The sequence below is a fragment of the Eretmochelys imbricata genome, chromosome 1, assembly GCF_965152235.1.
Source record: "Eretmochelys imbricata isolate rEreImb1 chromosome 1, rEreImb1.hap1, whole genome shotgun sequence".
Taxonomy (NCBI): Eukaryota; Metazoa; Chordata; order Testudines; family Cheloniidae; genus Eretmochelys; species Eretmochelys imbricata.
In genome coordinates, this window is record NC_135572.1 from 158,887,562 (window position 1) to 158,901,448 (window position 13,887).

At 40.9% G+C, this 13,887-nt stretch overlaps 1 protein-coding gene across 7 annotated transcripts in view; it reads left to right on the forward strand.

Moving 5' to 3' along the window:
- The window catches only part of WDR4 (WDR4 tRNA N7-guanosine methyltransferase non-catalytic subunit), a 35,032-nt gene extending 21,889 nt beyond the window's left edge, over nucleotides 1-13,143 (forward strand). For all 7 annotated transcript variants that reach the window (XM_077818066.1, XM_077818057.1, XM_077818074.1 and 4 more), the window contains exons 8-11: nucleotides 5,778-5,842; nucleotides 7,145-7,328; nucleotides 9,637-9,706; nucleotides 11,932-13,143. In XM_077818066.1, the coding sequence (XP_077674192.1) occupies nucleotides 5,778-5,842; nucleotides 7,145-7,328; nucleotides 9,637-9,706; nucleotides 11,932-12,110 (498 nt within the window). In that variant the 3' untranslated portion in view covers nucleotides 12,111-13,143. The remainder of the gene's footprint in view (nucleotides 1-5,777; nucleotides 5,843-7,144; nucleotides 7,329-9,636; nucleotides 9,707-11,931) is intronic.
- Nucleotides 13,144-13,887: the final 744 nt, after the last annotated feature.

Below are 13,887 nucleotides of genomic sequence, written 5' to 3' on the forward strand. Positions count from 1 at the left end.
GAATCCCATGGCTTAAAAACATGTTCTGTTACTGTTTAGTATTATAACCAGCTCTTCTTTATGGTGGTGGGTGGGAGATCCTGTTTAAGTTGTAGAAACCACAGTTCATAAAGAGTGGGATTTAGGAACATAAATCTCACTAGAACTAAACAGAATTTGTGCTCCTAAGTCATTAAAGGGCTTGTCCACACAGCAATTTAGTGTGCAGCAAGCCGGGTTGTAAATCTGCTGCACTCTAGTTTGCTGTGCACTAGCTGTCTGTGTGGATCCTGCTACTGTACACTAAAAGTTCTATAGTGTGCTTTGACCTGCAAACATGGTAGGTCAAAGCGCACTATGAAACTTTCAATGGATGGTAGTAGGGTCCTTGCAGCCAGTTAGTGCACTGCAAGCAAGAACATCTACTTTCTGGGCACTAAATTGCCATGTGGACAAGCTCTTAGGCACTTCTGAAAATGCCACCTTCTGCTTTCTGCAGTTATCCCAAAACTTGTGTTTGAAATTAAGACGAAGCTTTCAATTTGTCTGTGGTATACAAAACTTGCCCTTAAACCTAAAATTGTTAAGCAGATAGTGAAACTGAAAGTCTAGCATGAAGCGACTTTGAAACTAGTAAAATTATAGCTTTAACATCCCTGGAAGTTACATTTGAGCAGAAAGTTTCAAAATGTTTGTAACAAATTACCAGGAGAGGTATTACCTTACTGACTTGAAACGCTGAAGTATATTTTAATTTGTACTGAAAACTCTTGGATCTGGTGGTATCCATTCTTGCCTCCACATATGATTTGTTCCATACTAGCAGCTGGAACAACAGAGTATTGTCCTTGCCATCTGCAATGAATCTGAGCCAGCTACCACTTAGCCTGTTCAGTCATCCATGTGTTGCGTATCTGTGGGAAGCCATCTTTTGCTTGGTAGGTTGTTCTTTTTGTTGTTTTTTTATGTGACTGTGTAGCTCAAGGGTCGGCAACCTTTCAGAAGCGGTGTGCCTAGTCTTCATTTATTTACTCTAATTTAAAGGTTTTGCGTGTTGGTAATACATTTTAATGTCTTTAGATGGTCTTTCTATAAGTCTACAATATATAACTAAACTATTGTTGTATGTAAAGTAAATAAGGATTTTTAAATGTTTAAGAATTAAATTAAAATGCAGAGTCCCCCGGACCGGTGGGCAGGACCCGGGCAGTGTGAGTGCCACTGAAAAATCAGCTCACATGCCGTAGGCTGCCTACCTCTGGTCTAGCTATTCTGTCTTTCATTGAAACAACAAGGCTTGATCTTCTTCCATATGAGTCAGACAGGTGACACTTTTCCCTGTGTTAGTCAGTTAATGTCCCAGTCTAGTGTTAGACAAGGGTTTCTAGATAGTGACTGTCGGATAAAACTTGAGTGTTTTGCCACTTGTGGCTGATTACTCCTAAGGCACTCTTACCCCAGTGTCCAGGCTAGAATCCAAGTGAAGTATTCCATTCTGCATTGTTAATAGTCCCCTATAGTTTCAGTTGGAGAAGGTATTCTTCACCCTCTCCCTACAGCTGAGTGCTACGCTCTCTTTAAAGGGTTTGCCATTTTCTAAGTGGTCTGTGTATGACCTCATCCTACAGGCCTGCATGTACAGTCCCATCTACTTAACTGGGAGCTGAGCAGGTGGACGGACTGTAGGATGAGGCCAAAACCTGTCAAGAGCTTTGGGATCTTTATTTGAAAAGTGCTCTCTAAATGTTGTGAAAAGGTTATTTAGCAAGTTCTTCTGTGTCAGAGGAATAGCGTGCAAGTCCTTCTCAAATCCATAGGTAAGCCCCTTCAAGCTGGTCCTCTGTATCATAGAATCTAGTGCTCTGAACCTAGAATTTGCTTTTAATTGCATCCAGAGTCTCGTTTCAGACAAACCTTAGAAAGCTCTTTTCCTCCCTCCACAGAAAGGAACTAGCAGTTTGATGTTTTTAAACTGTCATGAAATATTAATGAAAGGAACCCTTGGAGACAGTTTTTGGACTAATGCATCCTCCCGCAGACTGGTATAATTATTTACTCAGTTTGAAGGAACAGTAACACTGTTTCAGAACTATATATACACAACCCTGAAGTCTGTAACTCATTTACTGCTACACGTAATGTGGAAAAGTACAATTAGTTTATTTTTTAAGTGGTAGTTTTCAGGAATAGTGTAACAGACTCTTGCTGTCACCTCATGTGATGGCACTTGAGTAAGTTGCTCCTCATGGGAGAAGCTTGGAATGGAGAGCATTTACGTTTCATTATGGTACCAGGAATCTATTCTCAGTTTCTTTCTCACCAAGAAAAAAGTCCCAGAAAGCTTATCTGCGACATGTCACTATATCATTGCAAGCCAGCATTATTTTACAATTCTACTATACAGGTTGCATGGAAAAATAAACAGTGTCTACATCCAGATGGGTTTCTTGGACGCTATCGTCACTTCAGGTTGAGCTCTTTCTTGAATCTGTGAGACCTCTTCTTATTGCAAATGCTTACAAATGAAGTAGCCTTTTTTTCCATCTCCTCTAAAAAGCTAGCCTTGGATTGGATCTATGTTTGTGGGATGATGGAGTCTGTCAATTAGCTTTCAAAGTTGGTGGTTTCAAATACTGTTGTATTGTTGCTTTAATTATGTATGCTAATATACTGGTCAAACCAGGCATCAGTTTTTGTCTCCAACTCTCAGTAGCACATCACAGCCTTCAATACACTATATTGCTAACATACCAAACCTTTGTTTTTTGTGAGTGCATGGCCATCAATGAATACCCGGATATTAAACTCCTCACCTTCAGATTCTCAACATTCAAACAATTCAGTCTCGTAGAGAATGTGTTCTCTAGTGTTAGCCCATGACTGATGACCAGAAGAGAGCCCATGCTTCAGAAGTTTGACATTGCATTCAGTGCCAGAAGTACTGAAGGAAGTCACTGCTGTAACTTTATCAGTTGTGGTATTTCCCTGTCTCATGGAGGCAACAGCTTCAGAGGATAGTGACTATCTTTGACCCATACTTCATTGTATTGTGTAAAGGAATGGTCTCACTTACTCTTGCCTTATTCTTTAGAGTCTGCTTTTCCCGTCAGCACATTACAGACTGTAGCTAGTGCATTAGCTACAAAGGCTTTGATTACAAGAGAGATCAGATGGGATGTCCTTGTGTTTTCTGCTGCTCCATCTGGCATTTTACAATTTTTGCTATTTGCCCACTGCGAGTTCACTGAAGCTTGTGAGATGAGTGACTTGATTTGTCTTTTTATTATAATCCTGCTTCATTATAATGACAGTGCATATGAGCACAAGAATTGATCTGTTTTCACCATCCATCAGGCTAAATAGATTTGTCTTGGGGAAATATATGGTTGTGCTGAAGTGATGTAGACCTGGTCTCAGGAGTAGTCATTTTAGCTGATGATAGGGAACAAGTCCCACAGTAGTGTGGGCATGGACTTCTAAGGTTATCTAGTCCAAGTGTTCACCTGATCTGATCCATTTGTCTAAAGGTCAAAACAGAAATTGTGCAACTCTACCCAAATACTTCTGTTGTGTTTCACAGGATCACTGCTTCTAACAGAATGTCAAAGGTTAATTTTAAGGTGATGGCTGGCTGAAGTAAAAGGAGCGACACCTGTTTACCATGAATTGTTTCATTAGAATTATCTTTTTACTAAGTATAGTGGTCCCATGGGCTTGCCTAACCAAAAAAGAAAATGTTGTTTGAGCGCTTGCATTTTATTCCACAATTAAATAAGTTACTAGATCTCATTTCACAGCCATTAAAAAAAACCTGTCAAACTGACAATTTAAGAGTTGAACTGTGCTGCTGGGCATTTAATACCAGTGTCCCTTCTGGACCTACATACAAAGCGTACCCTGCCTATTCTGTCTGTTAGCATCACTTATGCCACAAATTGTCTGATAGGAGTTGGTGCTGTAGGAGATCTAGAATACAACTTTGTTTTTCTAGAGAGCCCACTGCTGCTGTTTGTCAACAAGGGAAGCTATCATTTCTACAAAATCACAATGTAAATAGTTCTGTTTACCCAACTATGGAGCTATTCTTAGTAGCTGCAATACCTCTCTCATCAAACCCTTCACCCTCACCTTCTTCGATATCTTAAACCTTGAATTATTTAGTATCCATGTATTGTATAGAAAGACTGGATCCCATGTGTAAACATGGAATAATTGTTTCTGCAGAGCAGCAACAGACCAATCCCATCTGTTCTCAAGTGCTCTGAAATTTATTTCTCTGTTGATAGTGACCTTTAGAAAGTGTTCCCCTCATGACTAAACAGATGATTAGAGGAGGGAAGTACATGCTGCCTGGTTTTTATTTTCAGCTTAGAGATGATATTGCACAGTGCATTCTTTCTTTCTTTGTAATTAAGATATTTTATATCACTAGTGGGGTGTAGATATGGATGGAAGCCACTGTGTAACCTTCTTTCCTGCTGTTCGTGTCTCTATTTTTGTGGCTTATAAACCAAACCTACATGAATCTGGTTCTCTGGGCAAGAGGGGTTATCATCTTGCATTACACTCACTACCCAGGGTGTTGAAAAGCAATGCAGCCCTTGCTTCCTCCCCAAATTACGTGTACAAACATTAGGCCCGGGACACTGCCTGCACTCCAAACAGCCAGCTCAAGAAGTAGGAACCCTGTGATTGCTCCTGAATTGAGCTCAGAGCCATAGTTAATTAGGGACTCTATGCAATGACTGACCATTCACCCAGTGTTGTGCCAGAAGAGGTGCTCAAAAACCCCTTTTAAAGTGTTGCCAGCATAGTGAAGGAAGGATTGGAATAATTCCCCTGTTCTGCTGGAGCTGAGCTATTCCCTCCCTTCTGAATAGGGAAACTATTCCTTCCAGAGATGACATCTCCAGGGCTTTTAAAAATACATAAGAGCAAGTTTTTCCCGCCCCCCCCCCCCCTTTTTTTTTTTTTTTAAACACCCATGACTGCAAAAAGTACCCCAGGCAGAATTCTTGCAGCCTTTTTAAAAACGAAACAAAACAACAACAGGTTCTTCATTACTATCCACCCTCAAATCAAACTTAATGCTGTGGTACACAGGCAGTATATTCAGTAGTTTTCGGGCAGGAAGTACAATATTTCCAGCAAAGGAATTTAATAGCTTTGTCCAGTAAAGCTACCTCCCTCCTTGGTTATTAGTGCTTCTGCTGAAATGAGCTATTTCCCCCGTCCCACTCATCTTCCTTTTTACAGCACACATCCCACTGGAAGCCAGTTTATCAAAGGGTGAAATTTGAGACCACTTTACAAAAACATTGGCTACACATCACTGCATTCACTTTTTACACCAGACCTGGTGGCCATCATCTTCGTGTTATATGTAACCTATAAACCAGTAGGGTGGTGTTCTGGCTAAGGACACTTAAAATATGTGAATGTTTCCCCTATAATTCACAGTCCTTAAAAGCTAAAATGATGCTGTCATCTCCTTTAGGCTGCACCTGCTTGTTTATTCGCTGGGAGTCTCTCAGTAGGCTCTGTGCTGACTTCATGTCTGGTTAAATTATTCAGATAGTTATGCTGACTATTTGTGGGGGTGTGGGGGACACGAAAGGCAAAAATGTGATATTTTGGGGGGAAAGGACTACTGTCAAGCTATTAACTTAAGCTTGACTAAATTGTGTTTTAAAATGGAGATCCCCATTAAATTCCATAGATTAAGTGCCTAAATTAAACCTAAATTTCCCCCCTAAGTGTTTAAGGTTATAATGACGTGTTTTTTTCCCTCCTGTCAGAAATACGCCGTGTCGAGAATAGCCTATTGTTGTCAAGGAAATTACATTGCCATTTTATGCGACTGGTAAGAATAAAGGGGAACAGTTGCTAAAATTATAGCTATTTCAAGAAAGGGCAGGGGACAGTGAGACATCCATTGCTGGGAGTTTGACTCTCTCTAAATTTAAAGTGGCTGTCCTGTTGTGGACTCTTAAAGGATGGGTTTCATCATGGGCATGTCAGTGGATTTAGCATTGAGGATCATGAGAGCCCTTAGTATCAATTCAAACAGAGGTGGCTCGAAAGTTGCTTGGTTTAGTAAACTCTTGCAGTGTTTTATAAAGTCTTTGTATACTCTAGCTCCTCTTGAGTTCAGGACTCAGTGGAACAGCTTTCAAAGGCCAGGGTCTTTGGGTCTGAGCCCAGTCTTTACAGTGCTATAGGTCAGGAGTCAATGTAAGTCAGCAGAGATACCAGTGTAGAACAGCATTAAGAGCCACAGCTAAGGGGCTGTGCTGCCCATTGGGCCCAAGCCATGCAACAGAGTACTAGTGAGCAGTGAGGCCAGGGAGTTGCTGATGAACCCAGCTCCCAGGCTGTTGTGACCTGTTAAGCCTAGCAAAATGAGTTCCATCTTGACACACAGGCTTGGGTACGGTGAGAAGGAGAACAGCACCCTAACTTGCCTGTGCTGTGAAGCTGGGAGCTCCACCAGGGAGACACTTTCTCCCTTTGGTGAACCTCTTGTTTGCCAGCCAGGGAGCCTTGTTCCTATGAACTGAACTGAGACACCTGCTGCTGGGCTTAACAGGTCTCAGGAAGCTTTGTAGGTGGAGATCATGGATGCAGGGGGATAGATATTGGGCCTCCCCGTTGTACACCAGCCCCAGCGCAGAGCCCATTTTCTTGGCCCTCCTTAGTTGCATACTCTCCCCCCCGCCATCCCTGACTCCCCTTACCCTGGTTTATTTTTGCTGATGCTCTTTAATTACCCTTCAAGCTGTAAACTCTAATGTAAATTGCACTGTGAAACAATGCATGTGATTACGAAACTACATTCTTTAGTAGCACATGGCTTATTATTTTTGCTAATCTTCCTTTTAAAATAGTCTAACCTTAGAAAAAACAGTTCAGAATGATTTTTCTTTAATGTAACGTGGAAAGAAATATTACATTTTGCGGTATCTGCAATCTACTTTGGCCTCTGGGGTTGTAAATAAAGTAGTTGTAAGTGTTGGAGCCAGTTTCTTTTTTTAGAGTTGTACTTGAAATGCTACTGATTTTGCTCAGGTACTAATTTTGGAGTGAGTAGATGCGATTTACTGTGTAGAAGTGATTGCCCTAGGCGGGTGTGATAATAGTAATTCTATTTTATTTCTGTTTAAAGTATTCCCACCGTTTACATCTTCCAATTTGATGCGGCTACCCAGCAGTTAAATTACAGACACCAAATCTCTTTGAAGCATAAAGGCTGGGACATTGCATTTGAGGAAACAGGTGGGCTCTGGATACTCCAGGAGAACAAAGCAGCATCACTTCTACTCTACAGGCCTGTGGATGGATATTGGCAGGTTAGATGTACTCTGATACAATTGCCAATATCTTGTGTCTGCTCCAGTCCCCTCAGCAAAAGGCAGAATAACTGAATGAAAATTAAATGACACAATTGCTTTAATGCATTATAGTTCTGAGCTGAGGTCAGATCTGGGTCTGATCAGAGATAAGCTCATCCTACTTCCTTCATTTGTGCAAAACACAGAATTTAGCATGACTGGCAGTCTCTGCTCAGGAGATACCCAGGTCTGACCTAGAAGAGTGAGGATTGAGGTACCTGCACAATGGTTGGCAGCCTTAAACCTGGTTTAAACTAGCATCTCTGCTCTTAAATGCGACTGTCACTTGATTTAAAAAAAAACAAACCCCGGTACTCTCCTCTTAAATCTGTACTTTCTCCAACTTTTTTTCTGGGTGGGGGTCCTTCTGCAGCTCCCCACATCATCATTTTACCCTAACCCAGTGGTTAAACTAAAAGGGAGCATAGGGGAATATAGCTCCCCCTCCTCCCAAAATCCCAGTAAGAGCTCACACTCTATGGTTTTGAAAAACTGCTTCCCTCCTAAGTGGCTGGGGATGAAGAGTTGCAGGGAGCGGGGATTTCAAATGGGAGCAGCAAGAGGAACTGCCTGACTGAAGAATGAGACTCTCAACCTTCCTAGTAGTAGGCTGAGCAGCGGTACTAGTTTCTTGGTCGTAGTCTACCACCCTATCCTTGTCCCAGCAGCCAACTGACTCTACAGGACGCGTGTCAGCTTCCACACTGAAGAGTGTGACACGCTGACATAGTGCTGCAGCCCAGGAAAACCGCCTAGTCTCCGTCCATCCCAGTGAGAAATGTGCTAGCTCCATTGCTAAAGTGGTTTTGGTGGTAGGGTGTAGATTCTCCTAGCAGCCTTCAAGAAGAGGGAGCTAGAAGAAAAATAAAGCATGGAGGAAAATGCTCCCTGCCCACCTTTTTCTGTACCTATCAGAAAAGGAACCTCTGTGAGGAAAGAAGAAACAGTGGTGGCCCTGTTGTTAGTATCTGTTATTGTTCCGTTGAGAACTGAGTCACCAAAGCTGAAATGTTTCAGAGTAACAGCCGTGTTAGTCTGTATTCGCAAAAAGAAATGGAGTACTTGTGGCACCTTAGAGACTAACCAATTTATTTGAGCATGAGCTTTCGTGAGCTATAGCTCACTTCATCAGATGCATACTGTGGAAACTGCAGCAGACTTTATATATACACAGAGAATATGAAACAATACCTCCTCCCACCCCCCTGTCCTGCTGGTAATAGCTTATCTAAAGTAATCGTCAGGTTAGGCCATTTCCAGCACAAATCCAGGTTTTCTCACCCTCCACCCCCCCCACACAAATTCACTCTCCTGCTGGTGATAGCCCATCCAAAGTGACAACTCTTTACACAATGTGCATGATAATGAAGTTAGGCCATTTCCTGCACAAATCCAGGTTCTCTCACTCCCTCACCCCCCTCCAAAAACCCACCCCCATACACACACAGACTCACTCTCCTGCTGGTAATAGCTCGTCCAAACTGACCACTCTCCAAGTTTAAATCCAAGTTAAACCAGAACATCTGGGGGGGGGGGTAGGAAAAAACAAGAGGAAATAGGCAGTGAATTTGTGGGGGGGGGTAGAGGGTGAGAAAACCTGGATTTGTGCTGGAAATGGCCTAACCTGACGATTACTTTAGATAAGCTATTACCAGCAGGACAGTGGGGTGGGAGGAGGTATTGTTTCATATTCTCTGTGTATATATAAAGTCTGCTGCAGTTTCCACAGTATGCATCTGATGAAGTGAGCTATAGCTCACGAAAGCTCATGCTCAAATAAATTGGTTAGTCTCTAAGGTGCCACAAGTACTCCATTTCTTTTTGCAAAGCTGAAATGTGAGCTATCAGTTTCCCTGTAGTAACCATTAGATTTCCAGACAATAAATTCATCACCCTTGTAAATCTAAGAGGAGTGGGATATAGTTGGAAAAAGTTTATTTTAAATTTGGTTCATGGGAGTGTTCTTGGACCTTCATCTCTTCCCCAAGCTATTTCTTTACCTCGTTGATTTCCAGAAAATTGATTCCCATGTTTCCTTCAAATCCTTGGGCAAGCTCTGTTTTCCAGGCTGCCTTAGGTAGCACATGGTAACCCCATGCCAGGCCTCAGTGATGAGTTTGTGGGAGGGAAAGGTGTTCTGTTAACTCTCCCTTTCTTCATGGTCCTCAGATGAGGCTTTGCATTTCTCAGCGTGCTGGTCAGTGTAATGTGCTTTGTATGATTGCTGCTGCGGAGTGTAGTGAATAGGTGTTCTTTCCTTTCCCAGCCTGTTGCTGATGACGAAGGATTAATGAAAATGTCGAAGTACTTGCATGACAACTGGACAATGTTTGAAGGTGAGCAACTTTGTCGAAAGGGCCAGGGAACGTGTTACAAAGGGTTAAAGCACAAGGGAAGGAGTCAAATCAGAGTTCTGTTCGTGGCTCTCCTTCTGGCTATGGACAAATCACTTAGGGTGTGTCTACACTGAAGTTCGGAGTGAGCCTGTCAATCTGGGTAGACAGACTTGTGTTAGTGGGGCTTGAGCTCACACAAACTGAACATACAATTGACACCTGTATTGGCAGTTCAGTGGAGATAGCAAGGACGGAGTAGCCACCGATGCTGAACTATTCCTTCAGCTTAAAGGCAGCCCCTGCATGTCTAAGTTAAAGCACTTTGGGAAGACAGTACAAGGAAGCTTGCCCTGCTACTCTGTGCTGTACCTGAAAATGAAAATATTAAGCATCTATTCTGGTGGAGGTTTTGTTTATGGTTTTTGCCCTTGTTTTTTCTAGAAAAATGCCTTTTCTAGTTAGCCTGCAGGAACCAGACATTTTTAAACAAACTTAATTAGAATCGCCAAGGCTGGTGGGGTAGGAGTCAATGGATGTCTTGTTATATAGTCAGGTGTGGCTTAACTCTGTGCATGATTGAGGCCTCATGCTAGGATGTTATGAAGCCTGTTTTAAAAGAAGGCAAAGAAACCCTAACTTCCATCCTTGGAGGACCATAATTATATATGCAGAAAAATTAGCCCATGTAATTTGGAAGAGTTGCTGGAAAATTAAATTTAATACCTTTAATATCTAATCTAGTGAATATTTTCTGTATGCCATTTCCATTAAAATTGGGCTCAATCTTTGAAGGTATATTTCTGTATCCATTAGAAGGGAGTATATTTGTAATGTTTTATACAGCTCATATTTCAAGGAATATCCATGTTAAAAGCAGGGTCCCGAGTGAGAATGAGTAATACAGAAATATAGTGGAAAACAAGTCAATTCTGAGAGTTGCTTTCCAGCATAGCTAATTACCGTTATGTATTATAATAGTCTCTGGGTATCTGCAGCTGGGAAAGGAGGACTGTTCAGAGCATAGTGATTATTATAGCTAATTAACGAGGAGGCTCAGTTGATGAGCACCTATGTAATTAGTGCTTTTACAGATTTAAAAAAAGGTACTTATCCTACTTGATAAAACAATGAGATTGCTTGTGTTGCTTCCTCCCTTAGACAGCTGGTGACCATAGAAACTGTAAGACCTCTTGTAACCTAAGATTATGGAAGCAGAAATTGAATACTTAAACCTTCAGTTGAATAAACTATTGCCCCTGAAAAGAGATTCTGCAAACCCTTAACATAGTCCAGTCGGGTGAAAATTACAATTGATATATAGCTTGATTGTTTACTCACTAATGTGTCTCTTCTTCCTGCCCACACCTGTCTGTTTCTCCTTTTACTTAAAGTTAAGGATTTTTTATTTTTTAGGTGAGGGAAGGGATGTGGGGGGAGAAGGAATCACTGATGGCAATTAGACCACCCACACTCTAACTGCTTCTAGAAACCCAGTAATTCTAACCTGCCAGTTTTAGTCTATACTCCCCAGAGTAACCTTCCAGTTATCTTCCTTGACTGTTCAGGCATTTTACAGGAAGGACAGATGTGTCATGCTCTAAGAGTACATTTAAAAAGAATCTTTAAGGATGTACTGTAATAGGCCCACAAAGGAGTGGCGGAACCTGCAGGGATCAGTGCTGGGAAGTTTGTGTATGCTTATTTTATAATGTCCTGTCTGAATTTTCTAATGGTGTGTTTTGTTTGTTTGTTTTTTAAATGTAGGGAATACCAAACTAAACACAGTACTTCTAACTGGAGCCCATGCAGTGTTTGAGTGTTGTGGAATAATTCAGATTCTTTATTGCACTCCAAGAGGGTCTTTAGTGATATTACCAAGACCAAGATTTTCAAGAATAGAGGCAGAGAGTTAGAATTTGTATTTGCCCTCATTGATGTCAGTGTGAGCTGCTGGGTGCTCAGTACTCTTGAAAAGTCTGGCTGGTCTAAGTATTGATTTCAGATTCTAACTTTAGGCTGTTAAAAATCTTGGCCTTGGTATGTAGGAGTGTAGTAGTGATACTTGTGAGTGCCTCACCACGTTTAAACAGAATAAAAATGTTGTGTATTAAGATGTCTAGAATTATAGTGCAGGAGTCAGGAATATTTTGTTTAAAATTTCAGTGCAAGTAGTCGTTGGGAATAGTGATCAAAGCATCCACATTGTCTTGTTTTTTCTGCCACAGGGTCTATTGGGACAGAAGGTTGCTACAGCAGTCTTTACAAGGCCTCATTTGACAACATGGCTATTTATCTACAAAAGAAAGAGGAAAGACTACAGCAGCAGCAGAAGAAGAAAAGAAAAGAGCTGCAGCACGAATCTAATAGACAAACTAAAAAGACAAGAACAAGAGAATCATCCTAACCATTACTAACCATTAACTGCATCATTTGCTTGTAACCTCTACAACACTGAAACCAGACTAGGCACTGAACTTTGCTTAAAAAAAAAAGTGAATGACAAACTTCAGCGTTCAGTTTGCATGTCAGATAGGGAATGGCTTTAATGAATCAGGTTAATTTTCTTGTAATGACAATATCCTGCTTGCGACAGATATTGTATTTACTGTATATATTGTTCCTTGCCATTTGTTCTACCCCAGCATTTGGAAAACTTAGTGCTGGTAATGCAGTTTTAGTAATGTGAAGCACAATATCTTCATATTGAGCTAGTGCTTTACTTGGAGAATGGAATTTGTCTTACGTACTGGACTCAACGTATAACCTACATTGAGGCTGGTTTCCAAAAGAAGAAAGTATGCTAATTAGAAGTTGACACCAAGTATTTTAGTTTTTTGTTTTAGACCGTTCGTTTAATATGGCAGCCTATAAAAGGATAATCATGAAAAATTAATCTTTTGAAAAAAAATTTTAAATACAATATATAAGGCTGTAAGTGGCAGGCCTTTATCAATTTTTTTATGCTTAAATGACAGATCGTTACGAATTCTGCGTTAGTACTTAATCCAGCACTATTTACTCAGAGGAAACTCCCACTGGAAGCAGTGCGGGAATAGATTTTACATACTGTAAAGCAGCAAAAGGTGTCAACCAAACCCCACCGCCATGTGAGGAAGACTGGTTTGCTGCATTCTGACTTTTCAGCTTATCTGTAGAAATGGTTTCAGAGGACCCAGTGCAATACTATCTTGTGTGTCCCGCTTTTTGCGACAAAAGTTTCATTTGATGCTAGCTAAGAAATAAAAATCTTGACTAACAGTTGAGAGAATCTTATAGCATCAGTTGTTACTTCATCACATATGTTTATTTAATGGCAGAGGAAAACTATATCTATATCAGAACACAACTTGTCTTCATGGAATATACTTCAGATGGGATTGTAAAGCTGGATGTATAAATCTGTGTGATCCATTAAAAACATAACTTTGAACTGAAAATCTATCCACGTACTTATATAGCTCATCACTGTGGGATCTGAGCCTTTTTAGTTTTAAGTAGTAAAACTTTGCATGCAACTAATATACAAGAGATTGGTGAACTACAAAGGAAAACCCCTTCAGTTTATTTCTAGAGTATTAGCTGTTGATCAACAAAGCAGAACCCACCACTTATATCCACACACTTAATTGCATTATACTACTGCTCTTATTGTAGGGCCCACAGTCAGGATCACTGGGGCCCTTTTGTGCTTATTGCTGTTAAATAAATTTTTTAAAAAGCCTTTTCATGAACACCTCATTTGAAAGTCCCACTTAAGGTGGAAGCATTATATGCACTACCATGGAACCAGCAAATATACTAAATTCATCTTAATGATCTAATCTGGGATTTCTTTCCATATTGCTTTAGGAGTCTGTCTTGTGCCATGACAAAGCTTCTATTCATGTTGGAGTGTGATGCATCAATGTCATATGCTGGATATTCAGGGAAGGATTGTCCACCTGTTTGTTCAGTGCCCGGTAGAATAGGACCTTTTATCCTGGTTGGGACCTGTAGGTACTATCCTAGCATAAAATGGTTCTATTACTAAACTTCAGTGCTATCAGGACTGTGATATTGCAGGAATGAAGGTAAATGTGCAGCTGTTACTCTTAATAGTTCTCACAGGGAAGAGAACTACAAGGTCTAAGCCTAAGCCAAGTCTGCTGCAATAATCACTGTTAGCCCAAGCCCTGCGTGGT